The following is a 23,094-nucleotide window of genomic DNA, read 5'->3' on the forward strand; positions in this document are numbered from 1 at the left end:
GCCTGCAGCTTCTGCTGTGTGTGCTCAGAAAGCTGTTGTGGGGCTGGAAGCCAGCAGGGGAGCGGTGAGGGTCCAGCAGGGTGATGATGCAGCCCAAACATTTTTCACTTTGGATCTTGCCTCAGAATTTGGTTAGTCCTGTGACAGATGCAAGTCACTTCATTGATTTGTGTATATGGGGCAGCAAAGCTTTTCCTTTACAGCCTGCTTTAGCTTAACTCCAAAAGAGTGAGAGCAAAACAAGCCCCAAACTGCTCTTGCTGTGCCGAGCGGGGATGGCTGCGTCCATCATTCAGCAGGGGTGCTTGTCTGCACAAGCTGTGCTGCCAGCAGAGGGATAACTGGGATGTTCAGGGAACAATGGACACAGGATTATCCAGAAAATGGCTGGTGCAGAGACACTGCAGAGCAGCCAGTGCCATCGGTACGGCAGCGACAGCACAGCACTGGCAGGGCTCATGGCAACTGCTGCTCTTGTGGGCTCCCTGCACAGACGGTACCATGATGGACAGGGACCCTGTTTCTACACAGAGGCAAAGATTAGAATTTCCAAAATTAAGGACATTTAAACACCTGTATGATATGCATTCTCACTATCACAGAGATGCATGTGACGTACACAAAAAGAAAAAAACCCACGACACTTCTGTGTGGTACACAAAAATATGAATTGGGTAGAGATCTGCTGGGAAATGAGACAGTAGTCATGCTGTAGTCTCATATCTGGAGAACCACTTCTCTTTTTCAAAAGATGGACTTGGTGGCAGTAGAGAGAAAAAAATGGATGTTACACGTGAATAAGACACAGAGACGGATTTTATTTTGAACCAAAAGTTAAAATTTATTTGGAATATCAATATACCCCAAAAAAATAAAAACTTCCTCTTATGTAATGAAATAGCCATTTGAAAATGGTAAAATAAAGATATTTCTCATACTATTCTCTTCTAGTTACTGTACACATATTAAGGTTGTTTTTCTTTTTCTGAATATAAATCTAGCTTGAGCTTTAAGGCTCCAAAAAGCCTAAAGCATGTAGTGGCCCTTTTCAGAAAGCAGATAAGTCAATCAGAGCTGCATTTTTTCAGCAGACAGGCCTCTTTGAAGCTGTCCAGGACTGGACGGAAGGGAGATTTCTCAGGAAGGTCCCTGTTTTAGGGAAGAATTATTTTATATCCATTGGGAAATACACTCTAACCCCTCTTCATGCAGCATTTTAAAATTTATTGTCCTGGGGAGGGCCCTGGTTCCCCTTAGCTGTCAAGTTAATGTGCAGATCCAATCTTACTTGTGTTGGTACAGTTGATTTAATTTAAGACATCAAATCCCATCCTGTGGTGTTTGCTCTGCTGGAAATTAAGTCAGTAACAAGACCCTGGTCCTGCCTTTACCCCAGTAAGCAAAAGCCTGTGTATGGTACACTGGCTGCAATGGAGCGTTCCTGATAGCAGGATCAGGGACTTGTCCTTTAGCTTGCTTTTAATAAAATAAATGGAATGGAAAATGTATTGAAATGAAACAGTGGAAACCCACCGACAATTCTGAGTTACAATTACTCCCTTGCAGAGCTCATTGATGCTAGGATGGAAAATTTGACTGAAGACCCACGTCAGAGCTGAGTAATGCCCCAGATGGTTCATGTCACCACTAAGCAAAAAGGGAATTTAGGTCTTACATCACCCTCTGCAACTGGGCTCCAGTGGGCTGAAGCAAAGCTACCTGAAATCATTGGACATCTCACCAGCAATCTCACTTTCAGCAGGCACTGGAACAAGTCCTCAACTTACGCAGTATGGTCTGAAACTGGTTTTGATTTCTTCCTTGATCAAAGCCATCTTCACGACTTTGTGTCTGTGCTTATGGTTTCTATACAGAGATGTCATACTTCTGCTTCTGGTTCTGAAGTACGGGACAGACTACGACTACTAGAGATATTACAGCACTACTGCATTATATCTAGCACTGCTCACAAAGGCTGCTCTTTCATGGCCACAATAATTGGTCTTGTATGCTCTTTGTTGCCTGAAAGCACCTGAATGTTGCCTGAACCATGAGGTGCCATTGTTTTCATCAAAAATCTCCCAAGTTTTTACTCTCAGGAGAAAAAAAAAAAAAATACTCGACTTGAACAAGTTATCAGACTATAGATGTTCCTCCAAACAAATCCACAGGCCCACCTTTGTATTCAGGGAGCAACTGCCTAATTAACTTCTGCAGGAGGGTCCCCTGCAAGGAAGCTTTATTCCTCCAGCCATGCCATCCTGAGCACCTGGCACTGTGCAGCCCACCCTTCTTCCACATTACCTTTCCCTCCCCTTGGAAAGGTGGGAGTACTCAGACTGGAAATACTTTGTGCTGGGACATGGAATAGATCTCCCTCTGCAACTCTCCTGCAACTTGCGCCCAATGTTTTATTCCTGCTACCTTGCCCGACTCTTTTGAGTGATTCCCTTTGCACACTTTGGCCCTCATCTTGCAAGCAGAACTTGTATCATTTTACTTTGAGATGCTGGTGAGAGGTCTCTTTTGGAGCCAGCTGCTCCTAGTTGGGTGTTATCGGCGAGCCCAGGCATAAATCATTTGTGACTCTGAGTCTTACAGAAGGTCTGTAAGAATGAGGGGTTTCCTTCTCATCACAGGCACGGTTTAAAGAGGCTGCGGAATTATCCAAGCTTCTGTTCTCTTACTAACTAGTTTAAAATATTTTCCCTAAAGTATTCACTACACAGAAGTAGTGTTAAGGAAGTGCCAAACTCTGCTGGCAGCTGCCTAAGAATAAATCCATACTGACTTTTCTGGTTCTATTTCACTACATTGGATTAATGCCTCAAAACATAAAAACACAAACTTTGACCCTGGCAGAGTGACCTCATCACCAGTGGAACTTTCCTGACTTTTAATAGTGGATCCCATAACAGCATTTCTGCATCTCGCAGCTGTCACAGGTCCTATAATCCTTGGCAAATTTATATAAAGTTCAAGTTCCCCATGGCATGTGTGAATGCAACAGAATTACAAATTTCTTTAAAATAAATAGGGAAAAAGGAGTTCTGGTACTGGGCAGAAAAATTTGTAAATATGACTTAAGCCAAGGGAAATAAGTAGGATCCAATTAGCCCTGTTTGTATCTTGTGGCTTAAAGGTTGGAACAGCAGGAGTACTGTTGATGTGTCTTACATTAGGGTTGACAATGTAATGCGTTTAAGTCTATGCAAGCGGATTAAATGTGATGTCTAAATATGACGCATGTATGTTTCAGGGGAAGAAAAGTAAGAAAAACAGTGTCAGTTGTTTTTTGTCTTTTTGTCAAATCCTTTAATGCCAGTCACTCCATTTGGCTCCAGTGGAAAACCTCAGAGGAAAAGCCCAACAGTACAGTAGGGCCATAGGACCTGTGCAAATGCGTGTGTGATGTTATAATTTCCTGAAGCAAGTGGCAGTGTCACAGCCAGTTCCCAACGTGACAACGAACGTTCCCTAATTTGTCACTGTACCTGACATGTCTGATCCTGCTGCCACATCCCTGTGCTTGTCTGCAGCCCAGTCACCGGCCAGGATGCACCCTGCATTTGGTGCTCAGCTTCCCCTGCACACCAGGGGTGCATCTGCACTGCCTGCTGAGGAGGTCACTCGGGCCGGTGACTGCACTGGAGCCGCTTCCCGGGCAGCAGGGAAGCTGCCTCTCCCACACCCAGCCATGGTGAGGAGCAGGGGCTGGGAGCAGTGCACAGGTACCCAGGAGGGCTTTGGGAGATGGGGAAAGAGCGGGTGAATTTCTTGCTCTGCTGGAATCAGTGTTGGCCTTGTCAGCACTGCCATTCAGGACCTAGAAATGTGGGGGTTTAATCCCATGCTATTAAGGAAAACAGAGTATGAAACAGGGCAGATTGTCGTTTGTAACCCACCCTGTCTCGCACCCGTGTTAAAGTTGGGCCGCAAGTCCTTGCCGTGCTGTGATGTCCCTTGCCATCGATAAAGGTTTTGAGTCGTGAGCCAGAAGCCTCAAATTCGCAGGAGATACGCAGGGCTCCTTCCTCTCAGCTCAGATAAAGGCAGTCAGGCACACTGGCTCTGCTCAAAGCACAGCAAAGCCTCCACTGACTTCAGAGAGTCCAAGATTTCTGCTCCATCTTCAGCTCCAGACACTGGACCACTTCCAGCCTCTCTTGCTCTGTCTGACAGGCTTAAGACACACAGGGCTGAGGCTCTAAATGGCACAACGGTGGGCTCCTACTAACGCTTTATCAGCTAATTGCAGTTAACTTTAATTTTGCCTTTTCCGCTCTTTACTGGTCTTAACCTGCTTTTTAGCCAGGGCAAAATTAAACATGAGGAAAAAGGCTTATTCAGCATTACAATTATCTACTCCCAAGCTGTATAACAAAATGCTTTACACATTTAATTGGTTTTGACTAATATTTCCACATATACAGTAGTCCTATTAATGAATATCATAGCTTCATTACTGCATATCACATTTTGCTATGTTTTGTACCATAAAATAATGTCAGCACATCAACAACTTAAGTAACACAAATGTAAACTCATTTTCTGCTTGTTATAATTACGATTTGAGCCTGAAAAGGCCTTTGATTTGTAAGACCATTCACATAATATGGAATGTAACTTTATTTGTTTTTCTTTTGTATATAATGAGACACCGAAAGCCCTTGTCATCTCTTAACAGGATACTAAAGCAGCTCTGTTTCATGAATGACAGCACAATTAAAGCTAAAAATCATAATTAAAAAAAACCAAAACCCTTTGTACTGTACAATCTTAAATTAAAGCAAGAAAGATAATGACAATCTTTTGCATTAGCCAGGAAACGTGATTCTCTGCCATTGGGCTGTTTTTTCTTGTTGACAATTCACAGAATGTGTATATGGGTGTAGTTATAGGTGTGTGTATATTCTATGCAGAACAGCAGTCCCTATTTTGTTGATCTAGTTCTTCTAATTGTTTAGTTAAACTACCTAGCTGTTACAATTTAGAATACTACATTAACACATTTAACATCAAGTGTACATACTTGCGTCTTTGAAATACTAGGAAATTTTACACATTTTATTTGGCTTTGTAAGGACTGGAATATCACAGATAATGCAATCTACTTGTCTTTGAAAGAATATGGCTGTTCTCAACTAACTCTCTAAGGTTCAGAGTGAAATACATGTCTCCTTATATCTGTAGCTGACTTCAGAGAAGGAAGTGTGTCTTCTTAAGTGGTCAGTCTGATGTTACAGTACAGATTCTGCAGAGATGTATTTATTTAATGAAAGATAACTCTCTCTGGACTTTAGAGTCAAGCTGTTGCAGCAAAATTACCTCATTTAGACTAATCTTTTTCTACACAAATCTCAAGAAAAACCTGTCCCAAGTATGCTTTGTAGTAGTATCTCCACATGACCAGAGGAGGGCACTTTGAACATCTTTGCACTGCCCAGGAGGCAGATGCAGAAGCACAGTGATACCCAATGTCGCACAGTCCTGCCACCTCTCCCAACTCAGGCAGGCACCCTCGAGTCTGCAAAAACACGGAATCCACATTGTACCACAGGGCTCTGTTCTGAAAACAGCGGGCAGATAAATCACTCTCTTCTCGCTAACTGCGATTTCTCCCGATTTCCCCCATTTAATTCGGTGTTGCTGCAGGCTAAACTAAGAGTAATGGAAAATTCTTAAACATCTCGTGAGGGGAGTTGTCTCCCTCTCCTTCCTGAACATCCCTCCGCTATTAGCCCCTGGTAATTTAGCAAATATTGATTGAATTAACCCTCTATGACTTATCCTGCTGCAGAAGTTCCTTGCCTCTAACTGAAAAATGCACTTGGAAAATGCACTCTCTGAGATATGTATTGCAACAGCGCATCTTTTCACGTTAAACTCTTGTGAAAGTACTGCTCCTTTCCGCCTTCTGAGGGAGGTCACCCTATGCCACAGATCTGCTCTCCTGGCAGAGCACATAGCAGCGAAATCAATCTCTTCTCTTTTCCATACATAACCACAGTGTGGAGTTCTGCCAGTTTCCATGCAGGAAACATATTTTTGGGCTTCATTTTGGCTAAAGGTATCAACATTCTGTGGAAAAGATTTTAATTCTGCAATCTTGTTGTTATTGTAGACAGATTTTTTTTTTTGTCACCTCCGCTTTGTTTTGTTTTGTTTAATGCAGAGAAATTATTAGAAAGTATTTAGAAACCTTTTTTCTTTTTTTAAATAAAAGTCTCTCCTCCACCTTGGGAAAACACACTGCTTATTTTATGTACTTTTTTCTCCCCCCTTAACATTATTCCATTTCTCTTTTCTTCTCTTTTTTCTTGATTTTTCTCTTCGTTTCTCCTTCTTTTCTAGAGCAGAGAGGTACAAGAAGGAAGTTGTCTTTCATCAGCAGTCCTTTGAGATAGAGTAGAATTCAGTGAGTCCTCACCATGATAGGATCATAAACTTACTGGGTTAAACCATGCTAACTTTCCCTAAGCTGCCAAGTTTTAGCTGCACCATACATATATGTGTTTCCTTGTGCCTTTTTTTTTTTTTTCTTATAATTTTGTTTTTCTTGATGACCCTGAGCTATGGCTTCTCGCTTCTACCACTAGTCAACCTTTCTTTCTTTTCTGGTTTTGCCGATATAGGCCTCAAAGAAAAAATGGCAGAAGAGCACAAAGTAGCTGAGGTACATGAGAGAGGACCAGATGATGTTCTGCACGTGGGAATGGCACTGGCCCTGCTGCATCCAGGAGAAGACCAGGTAATTGATCACGCAACCGATCAACATCTGAGTGATCTGCGACAGGGTGATGAACATGGCAAACTTGCGCGAGACCCTGAAGCCGGCGGCCCTCAAGGCATAGTACGAGTACATGACGGCGTGCACTCCGTAGTTCATGGTCATGAACCAGCCGCCGCCAGCCACCATGTCCTTGTAGGAGTACCAAGAGTAAAGTAACACAGTAATGTGATGGTACCAGTGTAAGAAGATGAGCTTCTGCTTCCTAAGAATAATGAATATTGTATCACCTGTAATAAAAACAAAACACACACACACACACACAAAAAAAAAAAAAGAAGAGGGGAGGAAATGAGAAACATATCAAACAATTCCGTAATTAATGCACCACTCTCTTCCCTTTGTTCTTGCTGGAGTATACACTACTTTAGAGCATGAACTCCACCTCACCTCTAGATCTGAGAGCCCCTCTGAGAGCCAGTTTGGTTCCTAATCTCTATGTAATCTTTAGCAAACCAACGCATCTGCATTTTTCTGTAGGGATAACCCTGTCTGAAAACTCCATAGGTTTATTTGGTAGCCCTTGGCTGCAAACATTTCACACAAAAGTCTGGGGTGAGGTAGGTGGATGTGTGTGTATCGTCTCTAACTGTGAGACTGCCCATCGTATACTGTGACTGGAAGAGAAACACAGCTTGACAGAGAGTAGAAAACTTGGAGTAGAAAACTTAGAGGAAGCAGCACAGTGTCCTCTGATTCAAATGTTTACGTGCAAACTGAACCTAATTAAAATCAGTAGGGCCTTCTGAGGTATTACACAAAAAAAAGCTGTTGCATATGCAACCTACCATACTGAAAGAGATGCTTCCAGAAAGACATTTGGGTTATGTTGAAACACACATCCTTCTTCTGCAAATCCATCTCACTATTGCAGAAAAGTAAATATTGTTCCTCTTTCTTGCCTTTTTTTCTTCCGTCTCCTTCTTATGATTGCAATGAGCATCCCAATTAGATATATGGATATATAGGTATGTTACTTGTTTTCCACTGTTATACAACACAGTGTTTCCAAAAGGATTCCTGAGATTTGAACCCAGGAACTTAGTTTGATGCGTAAGTATCCCAGGAAATCCAAGCCACGAATCTAAGGCATGGATGGAAGTAAATTTCACTGTCTTCACAAGGTCTTTAATAAACTGTAACACTGCTGTTCACTTCATTAACTGCAAGATGTTGACTCATATTTTAATAAGTAATCATATGTTCAATTTTTTTGTTCTAGCTGATGTTCCCCATTTTTAACAATTAAATTTCTGTGGGTTTGCAGCAATTTAAGCAGCAGGAAACCAAGGGATTCTGACACAGCAAGGCAACTGGCGTCTGTCTTGTTCTAGTTTTAATGCTGATGAATTGCTGTCCTCCAATTCACTGAAGCAAATTACCTGCTGAAAGGTCAAGTCTTATTTTTGCTGTACACCTGAACACAGTGAGAGCTGCAGTCCTTTGAGTTTTAATAAAGGCATCCTCCAAACTGAAAGCTGGAGGGCTGCTCCTTTCCATTAAAACAACCCTTTCTTACACTAATCAGCCACGGATGAGAACACACAAAGACTGACTTTCAAGTTGGCTTTCACATGTATATCCTAAGTATCCTTATCAAGAAACTGCTGTAGAGATATAAGTTTATAAAAATCAGTACTGAAAAAGCTAGGGACATTATGGAAAATTGGTTTCTACTTGGAGGAAGCAGACAGCCACAGCTTTCACGGTCTAGGGAGGAAGCACCTTACTGTTCATAATTGTACACTTAGATGTGTATTGAAGAATGAAAGCTGCAGAATGGAGGCAGAGCCTGACTCAAAGCTTCTTGCTGGCACAGCTGCTATAGCCCACCCTCCACTTCTGTAGCCACGGGGTGTGTGACTGCCAATTATGCCACTCCTATTTGCCTACAAGTAGTTCAGGAAGAGGTATGGACCGGATTGCTTTTACTTCCTGACTGCACTGCAGTTTATTCCCGGGCTAGGAAAGGTCTTATGCAGCTGCACATTGATCTAACTTCAGCCAAGCTGGAATTGACCTCTAGAGACTAAAGCATGTGGTTTGGGGTTGGTTATGTTTACCCAGTTTTTCTGAGACTTAAATGGGATTTTGACAGTGATGAGACCCTTCTTCTGCTTCCTGCATGGACATTTCTTTAAAAATACACAAATGTATATGAGAGAAAGAGAGAGAGGGTACTCACCTAGTTCAGGTGCTTTGCTTAGCACAAATGCATATGCCCAGAATTTGCTGACAGGTCCAATGTAAAAACTCTGGTCACACACTGACTGCTTCAGGCCTTTGGTCATCAAAATGTACAGCATATAAGCACCAGTTCGAACAGCACCGAATATACTTTAAAACAAAAAGAGAAAATTGGGAAAGGTCAGTGGACACTTGAAAACTACATGCAATCCCTTCAAATCGTTATGAGGAAAAGGCCACAACTGTGCTGAAATCATAAGTCTGAGACAGCTTGAAAGTTGGAGAAACTCTGCTTCTAGGAAGTTACTCTGAACTCAGACCTGTAAACTGGACTGCAGCCACATCCCTTGGTGAAATGTCTGCAATGGTAACAGCAGTGTTTTTTACTTCCTTGCCACAGGAATGCTCCTTCAGTTTTCAGGAACAGGGAAACATCTATTTCAGCTCAAAACAACACACAGAGTTTTGATACTGATGGCTGGGAAACAACAAGAAATGAGTTGATAAAATGCTGAATTAGCAATATAAATGGAACCAATTCACTCTTCTGGTTTCCTTAGAGTTTTCTCACATCTCTCCCTGTATTTGTTACATCCACAGGAGCTCTGAGCACAGCCATACCAGGTAGGGCACACAGATTTTGATAAGGAATCTCAGCCAGAGCCAGTGTTTTGGTGCATATGCTTGACTTCATCCCTTAATAGGTCATTGCTAAGAGAGGAAACAGGTAGTTAAATCAAGCTGTAAACAGCAGATTCACCTTCACCTCATCAAAGTGAGATGCAAGGTAACAGTGTTCTGTAAATGAGAAACTTCAAGAGATTCATAACAGTATTAATTAGTGCAATTACAGAGGGGATAGGTTGACATCCAGCTCTTATCAGGAACAAAGGCTTCTGTCTCACCAGCAAGGAACTCTGCAGAGGAGTTTTGTCTCATTGTTTTACAGCAAGAACATGCCTGTTGTCTACCACTGTAGCTGGGTGGCCCCACGTAAGCTGTGATGAATACTGGGTGAAGGAAGCTCTTGAAAAGAAATTGAGCAAAGACAGACGCAATCAATTTTGGGGTTGAGTACATCTTACTTTATGCTTACATCATACGTCTTCATCCCTCTACCCAGCTCCATCTTATCTCCCCTCCAACTGCTTTGTGACCTTGACCTAACCTGGTTCCCACTCTGCCTCATGGTGTTCCATGATTATTACACAGCAGCAGGCAAAACAAGCCACCTAAAACTGGTGTATAAACACGTGGGTAACATAAGCTACCATTTATGCAAAGTGTGTGAAAGAAGCAACAGTTCCTCTGAAGTTATTGATTCCCTGTTACTTGTACTTGTCTTGTCAAGTCAGTATTCTGTAAAAAACATACTTTAAAATCATCAAGGCAGCCTCAAAACCAGAGTTCAATGGCAGTTTTTATGGTACTTGATCAGACTAGATGGTTCTAGAAAGCTTACTGCATACAAAAACTGCTACCTAACATATATAATATGCACAGAGTATTTAGATTTCCAAATCTGCAGCATTGATACACCCAGTCAAATCTGCCTGCTGCTACGAACAGCTTGCTCTCCCCTGTCCACTGCACGGATCACGCAGCCCAGGGGAGTGCCATCTTCGGGCTGCCAGTGGCATCACAGATGGGGCTCTACAGCCAGGTCACACCCATGGAGAAGTGCTGCATCCTGGCTCCTGCACCATTACCTTCTGATGCCTGAGGTTCCACTGCGCCATCAGGAAATCCAGACTGTGAGCACTTACAAAGCTACTATTATTATCTGCTGTTTGCACAGTGGTATTTGCTCATTGGCTCCACTGCCAGACGTATGTGCAATGAAAAAACCACCCTGCTGTGGTTTTCAGGTGTGCTGAAGTTTAGCTGAGTCTGTGTTTCCTATTAGCATTGCCCAAAGCAATGCACATATTCCCAGGCTTAGGCAATAGAGCCACTGCAGTCCCTCATGTTCACCTACCCCTGCATGGAGAGGAGACATCGAAGGGCTCTTAGCATCTACACAGCTCACAGTGCATCCTCTCCATGTAGGGTTGTTTCCTCCCAAAAATGCTCTCTCTCAACACACTTTTCTTGTGTCTTTCAGACATCGCTCATTTTAACTCAGCAGAGTGCCAAAACCTGCAGGAGGAGTTTTGAAACAAGGTGCAACTCATTCTGTGTCTTCTCTTTGGTGTTTAAAACATGCCCCATTTTTTTTTTTTTTTTTTTTTTTTTTCCCCTTCTCAGGAGCTGCGTTTCTCATCCCCAAGAAGGCAGGAGATCCTGACAGAGATGTGATCTGATGATTTCCTGAGGCAGTGAACTCAGGCTAGCCAGGGCATGCTGCTTCCTGCTCCTGTGTTTTAGGTGGTTGCAAAACTGGGTGGGGGAAGATCAGGCAGAAGACCTAATGATACACTTGTTCTCCCATTAGCAAGTATCTCAGTGCTGACATTAAAATGAGGGGAGAAAAGGAAATTTTAAATAATGAAATCAAATAGCTGTAAGCAGTATGTTTTTCTCTATAAAGAAGCTGCATTGCTTTTCTAACAAACTGTTTGCTGAAGTTTTAAAACCAAAGAGAGTTCTTCGCCTTGAACAAAAATGCAAATGACAAAGAACACTCGTTCCAGCAACAGGCAAACAATGATCTAACTGTGATTGGGTATGGACATCCAGGGATCTAACCTAGACTGATAACAGAGCCACAGTCTGTGCCTGGTGGGGATTACAGTGTCCCTTTGCTGTCTTTGAGATTATATTGATGTAACTCTGCCTGTCTTTCCATTTAGCAACTGCTACAGAGCTCCCTTTGGAGCATGAACACACTGATTCACACTCACTTTTCTACAATTTCTCAGGATGATGGAGTCCTCTAGTTCCATAGAAGTGACCCCAGTTACAGGTCTACACAGTGTGATTCAGACTAATCTGTATTTTCTTATCAGTAGAAACCAAGTCACATTTTCACATAATTCACCGTGGAAGGCTTTATGCAAAAGAAGGATAGCAAACTCCAAGTAACTGATTCAATTACCTAAATAGACACCAAGAGCAGGTAGCTGCTTATGAGAAGTGCTGCATGCCAAAACACTATCTTGCCAACAAGTATGCACCACCTGAGACTGAAAAAGATCTAATGCATGCCTGCAAATGTCTTGGAGCCAGAGAACTAAGACTGCCTTTTGTGCCTCTGACACTTAATCTTGTTTGTTCTGTAAGGTAAAATCAACCAACAAATTTCTATCTTGCAAAGACATGATGTGCAGCAGAGTGATGACATTGCTTACTCAGTAAATCACTTCTGCTTCATTCTGTCCTCACCCTGCTCTCTGCTGTAGCTTTTGTGAGGTATTGAAATGAACTGCTTACCAAAGCAGTCTGTCTGGTGGGAATCATTTGCAGGGATTTTCAAAATAAGGTAGCAGTGAATTACTGTACAATTACAGTCTTTTACAGCTAGAGAGACTGATCAGAAACAAACTGCACCATCTAATCCAGCTTTCTTATCTATTCAGGCTCAAAATGTCCTACATTCTCCCTCCAGGCAGTAACTTCTCTGGTAAGTTAGAAAATGCCCAATTGTTATTTTACTGTCCATTAAATGATCAAAATATATCCACGAGTAAAATACAAATGAGTGTTTTTCCCTCTCAAACTTGTTTTCAAACAGGGTTTGGTGGGTTGACTCTGGCTGCACGCCAGGTGCCCACTAAAGCTGCTCTGTCCGTCCCCTCCACAATGGGACGGGGGGAGCAAATATATAAAAAGGCTTCTGAGCTGGCATAAAGGCACAGAGAGATCACTCACCAGTTACCATCAAGGGCACAAGAGAGTCAACTTGTGGAAACGACTTTAATACAAATCAAATTAGGGTAGCATAATGAGAAATAAAAGCTAAGTCTTAAAAACACCGCCCCCCCAATCTTCTCTTATTCCTGGGTTTAACTCCACTCCTGAATTCTCTACCTCTTCTTCCGCAGTGGCAAGGGGAGAAGGGGGATGAGGAAGGGTCCTCCTGCTGCCAAAACCTGGCCACAGAAATCCAGTACTCAGAGGGCCTCAAAACACATCCCATGCATGGGTTAGGTGCGGAATGAAGAAGGGCTGGAGAGCTGGCTAATGGAAGACAATGGAAGCGTTACTGTCTGAAGCCTATTGCTGCTTTCTGCTGTCTCCATCCTGCCTGCCAGCAGGGAGTGAAGTATCTGTCTGTCAAAAGCCCAAGTGAGTAGCAGGTACCTCAAGCCTTCAGTCCAACCCCAGCTGGCATTGTAGCAGGCTCAGCTCCTCCTAATGTGGAGGTCACTGCCCATTTTTGCTAGGGCTGCTTTCTATGGAGACTCATCCCCGCTCTTGGCTCCTGACACCTCTGGACACCCCAGTCCAGGATCAACACTGCAGAATGGAGCAGGGAATGTGACTTCCAAATAAGAACAAATTTAGAAGTGACGCTCGGAATACAGCAGCATGTCCTGAAGGATAGTCACAGAGCGGAAGGTCTCTGCTCTGGCTTTAAACAAACTTAATCAAACAAAACATGCAATCTGTATATGCAGTGCCCAGCTGGTTCAACCAGTTCCTGAGGTGTTGGACTACAGTGTGCTGTGGGTGTGCTGGGCTAGTCCAGCAGCGAGCCAACTGGCCACCCAGACAAAGCTCCCACAGGTCCAGCTCCAGCTCCCAGCATGAGGCCCAGCTGGAAAAGAGAAAAAAAAATTAATTCTACCCCAGCCTGCTTACATGGTGACTCACAGGAGCTCTGGCAGGTAAGTCTGTGCCATGGAAGCAAACAGCTATGGCAAAGAGCACAATATCCTCCTCTGTGAAAGCCACATTGAGCAGACAGTGGTCCTGGGAAAGCAGCTGAGATGACCACACTGACACAGCCTGCTTGTACCATAACAGCAAGAAAAGAGGGCAAGCAGGTTCTTTAGTTGTTTGATTTTTTTTTTTTTTTAAAGCATGTTTTCACATATTTACAGAGGGAGCACTCTGAAATGTCTAGAGGGCAGCAGGTGAAGATGTGGAGCTTCCTACACCTTCCTTCATGACAAATCAAACCATTTTCACCTTCCTGTTGTGGTCAGCAGCCGTACTTTGGCAGGCATTCCAAGCTTCCCTTCTGCTGCTGATGACTTATCTCATAGCATAATAAAATGGCCTTTCTGTGCCCTTCTGATTTAAATCCCACAGTTCTCAGGAAAGAGGAAGGAGTTGCACTGGTAATGCTGGGTCAGCAGAGGAGCGTGGGAAGTACAGTGACCCCTCAGCCTGTCAGTTCCAAAGCAGCAAGGCAGTCCTGAGAGCACACCTAGAGCCAGCAGTATCTGTAAAAAGGGGCAGCAGAGTATTTCTGTGCTTAGCCAAGCAACAGAACACACACAAACTATGAACTGATGCTGGGAAAATGCAGGGAGGAAGCATGTATAAGAAACAACCCTCAGAACTAATTTTCTTGAAAAGAAATGCAGCTTCATCAAGCTCTGCTGAACTCCCCAACAGCACAGTTGTCAAAAGAGTAAAGAAACTCAGGAACTCCTGGTATTGCCAAGCACTATGTACCAAGGTGGGTGGGTCTGGGTGGGTCTCCATGTCAAAGAACATCTCACACCATTCATTTGTTCCCTTGCTGTGCTTTTTAACTTATTCCTAAAAATAAGTTTGTAACAAAGCAATTTTTCAACATGAGTGGTAGGTTTGTTTCGCAGCTCTCTGGAAGAAATTTACAGTTTTTCCCTTCCACCTGTAAGGGCGAGCTTCTTTCCAACCACTCTTTTCTTCTGTGGCCCGAGAGTACCAGCCCATCAAAGATGTGAACCACAAAGATAACACTGCAGAGACAGGGCTAGGTGACTGATTTCTTCAGAAACAGACAGATTTTGTTGCTGGAAATTAAGCTGTTTGTAGATTTCTGTCTGTCTCCCCAAAGACCCTGCTTTGGCCATGTGAGAAAGAAATGGTGGTTTTGGCTGACTAAATAGACCCTGGGGCCCCTCCAGAGCATGAAGGCATTGAAAGGGGAACTTGCAAACCAGCAGAGGAAAGGGTTTTTTCCAAGTTTGTATTGTTTTGTTTGACTTTGTATTATTTTTTCCTAGGTGAGTAGAGATAAATTTGGCAGTCCAGTGTTGGACTACTCCAGGGAGGAAGGATATGATGACAGAAAATCCCACCTAGCAAACAGGGCAGGAGTTCTGCCAACGTGCATTTGTACGGTGACCACATACTAAATATATATTTACAGCTGTACTACAGAAAGATAAACCTAAACTATTATCTGTGTAGACAGGTGAGGTAGTCAGATCACAGTGTGCTTGCTGCATTGCTGTTGCTGTGGCGATTATACCATCAGCCCAGTGGGAAGGAGGGAAGATTTAATGAACCATTGGCCTGCTCCTAATCTAAAATCAGTCTTTATATTTTGTGGTGGTTTCAGGTCCCCTAGGAGCAGAGTACTCTGCAAAACTGCTAACTTTTATGGCAAAAAGAGAAGACAGTCAAAATTCTAGCAGTTAAATAAGAATGCTTATGGGAGTGTGCTCTCATAATCAGTTAAAAAACAAAAACAAAACCAAAAACCTGATTTTTTTCAGTTCTCCAAGGATGTGGCTACAGAGAGGACAATTTCTTTTTACAGCTGAGCAACACCAAAAGGTAATATCCAGGTTAAAGTGTTTATCTGGCTAATGACAAATGAGGAAAGAATACACTACAGTCTGGTTTGTGCTGACCAGAATTATGGACCAACACTATTGACTTTTACTGGTGCCTGGGTGCTTATTCAAAGCCTAGTGTTCCAAAAGCTTTTGTGGACAGATGTGCCAGACTGTTTCAAGGCTGGGAAATGAATTAAGACCACAAGAGCAGCCTCCTTAAGAGCCTGTCTGACAGAGACAGCATTCCTTCCTCCATGGGGAAGGGACAGCGAAAAACCTGGTCACACACCAACCTTCCAGTGTACCGAAGCAAAGGACAAGTGAGAAATAAGTTTCCTGGGTTATTAAGTTTCCTTAAACTTTTGTGTCCACGGGCAAATACATGTTCAGAGGGTATCAGTGAGAGAGAATGTGGGCCCCACTTTCTGGGGGGTTGACATGTGCAGGAACTGGGTGAAGGAGCAGCACGACCCACCAGAATCTGCAATTGTTTCGATCTGATTTCTGATACCCAAGCTGCTCTTGGGTGTTTGTGGATTGGTTGGATTTCATTGAAGCTGTTCTTCTACTTCTTTTTTTTTTTTAATGAATCACCTCTTTAGTCTTGCTGTGATTTATTTCCACTGATGGACATATTCATCCACATCTGGCCAGCTCTGCAAGGGGAAGGGAGGAGCAGCACCAAATTCACTGGGCAATGTGCAGTATGTGATGGTGCAGTATTAAAACACAAAAAAACCCAGTTTGATTTTCCAGATGGAACAAATTTTCTAAAAGACAGAAGGAATCAATGATGCCTATGAAAATCTTAATATATACTGTCACGAAAAGGTTGTCAGACCACCTAAATGTTATCTCAGATGTGGTTTCTTAGTATGTCTTGATGGTATTCAATAAAATTTAAGTTACGTAAATTCCATGAATTACCAAAAGTCCTGGATCTTCCTGTATTTAAATTGGTGTAGAAACTATATGGTTTCTTTAGACTTATCTTTGATTGCAAAATCACGGTATCTGTACTATACGGTGAAAAGCCAATCATTAAGCACAAATAAAATGTGACCAGTTACTGAAAGCTATCATTTGACTGTTGTTCCATGTAGTGACCTATATGGAATTAATGTCTCTTATTTTGATTTCATGAAGCTAATGAGATCTGTTGTTAAGTCACTGCAAAATAATGAGTCCTTGAAACTCACAGAAAAGCAATCTGGAAAAGGGTCCGGCACCCAACATCCTAAATGGTCAGTGTGACACGAGGGCAACCTATATGAAATATTAATAACTGACTAGAAGAACCAGCTTTGTAAGCCTCTGCCTAGTTATTAAAAATATTTTCCTAGCTTTGTGGCAGAGCATTTAACTTTCCAAATTAAATTAATCAGTTTCTTGGTCAGTCAAGGATACACAGCAATATGGTAGTCACAAAAAAGTCTGAAAAAGAAGGGTACTGAGTATGGATCCGGTCACTCTGAACTCTAAATGTAGTATTTTGGAGGTGTTTTATAAGCATTTAAAAGACAAGACTTCTTAACAATGAGTTATCTTGAATTCCTAGAGAGATACTTGTTCAAATCACAGCTGATGAACTCAGGGCAACTGTTATTTTGTAAGAAATGGCAAAGAAAATTAATGTCATTAGGCTATTGTTTCATTGTCTTTCAACATTTCCAAAGTGCTTTCAAGCAATGCCAAGGTTAGTGATGAAGAGGGAGACCTGTTCTTGCAGAAAGACTGTTGTTTTAACACATTTGTAAAGCACTTCTCTGTTTTACCTCCTAGAACTGATGCAGGTACCTCCCCAGAAGGCTGTGTCTCCTCACTGGATCCACTTTAGATGAAAAGAACATCTCCGTTCTCTCCACAGAGCAGACCTTCCTCTGCCATTACAAAACCTTTGTCTTCTCTGCTTTCCAACAGCCAAGACCTACCACCTCCAGCCTGGGTTGTCTCAGGGTTACCAACCTAAATAATGCTCTGGCCAGCAACTGCTTTTTTTTTAGGTCAGAAATTTCGGTGTGAAGAACTGCTAGGTACAAAGCTGTTCATAAGCTGGGGTCTGTTCAGGTAACTTCCTTCAGACTTCTGTATGTGTTGGCATCTCCAAGGCCCTTAACATTGTATGTATGAATTCCTCAAAGAACTTTATGGCCTTTACTCATATGATAGCCTTGTAAGTTGGTTAAGCATAAAACCCATTTCGAAGACAGAAAGGTGAGGCAAACTGAAATTTAATTGTCCTGTCAAAAAATCTGTGTCCGAGCTGGGATGAGAAATGATGTGCAACTTCAAGAGTCCAAGCTTGTGGGTTTAATCCCTGTATGGGCCATTTACTTAAGAGTTAGACTTGATGATCCTTGTGGGTCCCTCCCAACTCAGGTTATTCTTGAATCTGGGAGTTGTGGTTCAGTGCCCTACCCATGAGGTCTGTTTGGTGTAAGCAGAAAGAGGTCTGACCTCACTCTCCATCAGTGAGAACAGTATAGTTGAAAAAACAGTAAACACTCCAGTAGGAGGAATTTTCTTCAGAGTCCTTTGACCTACAGCAGATTTCCTTTTGACTTTTTAAAGTTGTTCTCTAAACCTTCAAGTCCAAAGCCCTTCATCTTAATACCTAATGTACAACTATATCTTTCAAGATAAATAGTTTATAGACATAAAAATTATTGGTACACCTCTTAACAACACTTCATTGCTTGTACATTTGATATTTTGGCAGCACACTTTCAAGATCTAAAAATACAGAGTGATGTGCAGAGACATACAGTGCAAATTTACAAAGCTGTGCTGTCCTAGAAACACCAACAGCTGAAAACATTCTGACCTAGCCTGAGCACCAGATGTGCCTTCCACAGACGCAGTCAGACCCTTGCTTTCCCTCTGTTTTCCCTTAGGAAAATATGTTAGGCAAACACCAGGGTAGATTTGGCCTGACACAGCTGGACAGACGTGACAGAGAACGTGAACTTACAAAGTGAGTTTCAAGGGCATCTGTGCTTCTACCTCCTCCCCACTGTCACACCTGCTGAGTTTGCACAGGACCAGACTGCAGCAACTGACCTTAACTGTAGGAGAAAATACTTGGATTTTCTTCCTCATGGAAGTTTTGCAGTTGTTTTAACTATTGTGGTTGTTTTGCAACAGCGAACTCCAGAATGAAACCAGGTATGGATCAGAATCCATGATGGGGGGCTTAACTCCGTGTGACATGAGCAAGATACAAAAGTGAGGTGGAAAATTCAATGCCAATATTCTTAAAAACTCCTGTTCTCCTTCACTCATGCCTTCAATTACTATAAATACAAAAATGGAGTTTTAATCCTATTCAGCAGCAATGGAGTGTGTGGGAAATCCATTTTTAAAAGGCTTCTATCCAGCCAAGTCTATGAAGGAAAAGCCTGAAGACACAACCAGTAAGTCAACTATGGACAAAAAACAGAACCCTAAACTCTCACTGTAAAATGAAAAAATCTGATTATTTCAAAGTCAGTCTTTCAGAGGATGCAATGCTTCTTTTTGTACGTTTGGGATTTAAGACTATCATGACATTACTGAGCGCCTAAGCTGAACTCCTTTCTGCTCCATACTATTTGCATTTCACTGGGGAAAAAAAAAAATATCACACTGGTTTTAATTTTCTCACATTCTTCCTTTAAGAAAAGTCATTTCGGGCACAAATGTGAAAAAATGTTACCAAGTTTTCTCCGGTGCCAACGTACTATGGTAACTATTTACATGCTCAATCTATATTTAGCAATTTTTGTGTAAAACTGTAAAAACAAAGAAGGAGGTTTTTGCTACCATATTTTACCTCTTGTTAACTGTGTTTAGACAACCATGTGCTCAGTTACTACAGTTCAGTTGCAGCAGATAATTGAAAGTACAGGAATAACTCCCTCAGGTCTATGTCCTCCAAGGCCTAGCCTATAGATAAAATTATATGGGACCATTATTCTCCTACAATAGGCTGAAAAAAGAAATAAGTATGAAATAAGCACCTTGGTTCCATGATACACTTTTTTTTCTTATGGTAACTGAACACCTTTGAAAGCACTGTTTCAAAAATTAACATAACAGTCATTTAAGAGCACTTAATCTCATTCTTTAAAAGAAGACAGAACTCATCCTCTTCAGCCCATATGTCCGAAAGGCTGCAAGGTACCTATAAAATGACTAAACTACTGTAATTAAGAGGACAACTTTCACAAATGTTTCAGACTAGAAAATGTCTTTAACTTCCTAAACTGCCTGAAAGCTTGTAATGACTAACGCCTTTGTTCTCACTTGCAATTTTACCTCTCCAGCTGAGAGAGGAGAGGGAACGCACTCTTTGAAAATGTGAGCTTTCTTTGGGGAAGTGAATGTGATTACTAGTGATGGGCATTCTCTGGGGCTCTTCTCTGCTCCAAGCTCCTGTATCCATGCATCCCACAGTGAGCTCCAGCCCTCTCCTGCTGGAGCTATCCCACCCCTCCACCCATGCTGCAAGCAGGTGCTGCCTCCAGTGCCTTGCTGCCCACCCCTCTGTGCTGCTCTGGCTGGCTCCATGGCCGTGCCATTTGCCTGGACTGGTGAATGATGCAGCTAAAATAGTCTCTCCTCCACTTCTTAATGGCATGATTTCATTGCTCTCATTCACAGTGGGGAAAACGAAGACTGGGAAAGGCAGGAGTCTTTCCAGCCAGCCTTGGCACTATAGAGTTCAAAACGTGGCACTGTGCCCTGAGCAGCTACCCTGCTCTAGGAAGCCACTGAAAAGGAATTTAAGATGGTGGTTGGCATCTCTGCTGGATCTTGTTTCAAATACGCTCCTTTGCAGCGTGACAGAAAATCTCATGTTTTTGACTGACTCAAAAGCTTGGAAATACACAGGCTACAGTTGAGAATGCAGCAGGAATTGCACCAATGCTGTATTAGGTACACTATGTTTATCAGAGACTCTATAACCCACTGATCCAAATAACAGAAATGGGTCCCTCCAAAACATACACAAATGCAAGGGCATGAGAACACCAAGAATTTAACAAGCCCCAACAGTAAAACCTTCCTTCTGATGTTTTGCTGCCTAGCTTCTCCTCAGCCTCTCCCCCCGACCTTTTCCTTACTGGGAAGGAGAACAAATCGATCTTCCAGTTCACTCACACAGTCCTTCTTTACTGGACGGGAAGGTGAAGGAGAATCATTCAGGGTGAAGTCCAAGACACAGTAATGTTAAAAAAAAAAAAAAGGTAGGAATAGGGGAAGATGAGGAATAACACTTTTTTTCAGTATGGTGCTTACTTATCCTAAAATCTGCTGGTTAGCAGTACTGGAAGTGTTTTATAATGAGGTTCTCTGGCTCACAGGACCATGTGTGTGAGCACAACTTGTGCTGATCTTTGCAGTTATTATCAGCCTTTTTGGCAGAAAACTTCTTGTTGCATGAACTCACACATACCTTAAGGTTTGGCTTCAGTCCTATCAAAATCCCAGAGCAAATGTGAGAGAATTCCCCTTCCATTTCTAAAAAGACCCCTACCTACCACCGTACCAAGCACACAAGCCTTGCTTTTCAGACATGTCTACTGCACCGATCCAGATGCCCTTCTAGAAAGCTTTTCAATGCAAATCATTTGAATTTTCAGTTGGGACCAAAACCTGAAGTCAGGCCAGCTCAGACTGATTTAGAAATTGTGCAAACATTTTACATCGCTCCAAGAAATAATACATCATTTGTGCAGCTTTATAGACCCATAAACATATGCATGCATGCCTGGGTGGTGGTAGGAGCCCATGTGATAAATTTTGGGGAAGGTAATGAGGTCTATTAAAAGTGATGGCTCGCTCTGTGGTTTCCAAGTGAGGGCAGATACTGTGCATCTTTCATCAGCCTTTTTTTTCTTCTTGGCAATAAATCCCTCAGTATGGGGCCACTCCCTTCAGCCCTTTCCTCTTGTCGGCAGACTTCTTAGTCACAACTCACCTGGCTCCCCAAACCATTTCTTTGTCCTTTTTATTGACAAAACTGTATGGAAAGCCAGACCTAACTTATTTCTTTCCCTCTCTAGGGACATCATTAAGCATACCCCAACAGTGACATCTCTGCAGGGCTCCCGATCAATGGACACTGTCACCTGGAGATTTTAATCACATTAACACCACAGCAGAGGAAAATCCATCTGACTCTCCCTTGCTAAAGTGGCAAACTCAAAAATTCTGCCAGTTGCTGCAACTACTACTCGTAAGGCTTATTTGTTAGTGTGGATAAAAATCAATCTACCACAGGTGCTGCCTTCCAGTCTCTCCTCACAGAGCCTGAATAAATGTAGTTTGATTCTCCAGATCTGCCTTCCTTATGATTGGGAAAAGCTATATTCAGACAATCCCGAGAGCACAGCACAGAAAGAAATAAGCAGTAAGTGAAGCTTTGTGAGAAGAACTTGCGCTGCTTAAAAAACACAATAGAAAAACAAATAAGCCGGGTCTAGATCCCTGCCAGTGGTCTGTGCAACAGAGGGGAAGATAACTGGTGAAAGTGAGAAGAGCCATGCTTGCATGGAGAGCCTTACCCAGAGCACTCGGCAGCTATGCAAGGCCCGCTGGGTCTTGGCAGAGATAAGCAGGGAGCAATGGCCCGACTGAAGGGCAGCTGCACTCAGTCATCACCCGAGGAACACCAGAGGGACACTCTTGTACCCACACACTGCTGAAAATCACGTAACTCTTTCCTTACATAGAATGAAAAATGATTTTCCAGCTCTGCCCACGCATCCCTGTATCGCCTCCGATTTCCAAAGGGCCGGTTACACGCTAATCAATAATAATCACCTGGTTTTACCCTCTTCAGTGTGCTGCTACCTGACATTGCTTCCTGCTGATCTGGCACACGGAGGGTGGGAACTTGCAGGAACAGAATTTCTTTATGAAAGCTGTTACTTCTCTCGCAATACTTTCACTAAATAATAACTGGATTTTGTTGCAGTTGAAATTCCCTGGCAACCTGTGAAGGCTGCATACTCTATGAGATATTTTTCTTTCAAGAAGTATTTCCTAGTTCTTGGAAACAAGTTTGGACTGTGGCTCAGCTACTAAAAAGGAAAAAAAAAAATCAATTTTCAACTTAAGCCTTGTGTTTGGTGCAAAATCTCATAGGAATTAAGGAATCCATCTGAGGATTTCTAAAGCAGCCCATGAGGATTCATAAGCACAATGTGCCTCTTAAGCAATCCTCAGTGAATGCATCAGGGGCATTTGCACTTGTTCCTGTGTTGTTACTGAAATTATTCTCAGCTTCCAACATCATCTCAAGGCAATCTTAGAGTAAGTATAGAATTGCAGTGATTTAAATGATGATCCAAAAAAGTGGCATAATCTAGTTCTGCAGGATAAATTAAAGATACTTACAGGATCAAAAGTATCAAGCTGGCAGAGTAACTGTCATGTATAGCATTGAAATGTATGTATTCAGGAGATTGAAAT

General features: G+C 42.5%; 1 protein-coding gene across 3 annotated transcripts in view; it reads right to left on the reverse strand.

Annotated features, from left to right (window-relative positions):
- Nucleotides 1-815: 815 nt before the first annotated feature.
- Nucleotides 816-23,094, reverse strand: part of ELOVL6 (ELOVL fatty acid elongase 6) — an 80,164-nt gene continuing 57,885 nt past the window's right edge. For all 3 annotated transcript variants that reach the window (XM_040065234.1, XM_040065233.1, XM_040065232.2), the window contains 2 exons: nt 8,976-9,127; nt 816-7,020 (listed from right to left, as the gene is read on the reverse strand). In XM_040065234.1, coding sequence (XP_039921168.1) covers nt 6,596-7,020; nt 8,976-9,127 — 577 coding nt within the window. In that variant the 3' untranslated portion in view covers nt 816-6,595. The remainder of the gene's footprint in view (nt 7,021-8,975; nt 9,128-23,094) is intronic.

This window comes from Hirundo rustica, chromosome 5 (genome assembly GCF_015227805.2).
Source record: "Hirundo rustica isolate bHirRus1 chromosome 5, bHirRus1.pri.v3, whole genome shotgun sequence".
NCBI lineage: Eukaryota > Metazoa > Chordata > Aves > Passeriformes > Hirundinidae > Hirundo > Hirundo rustica.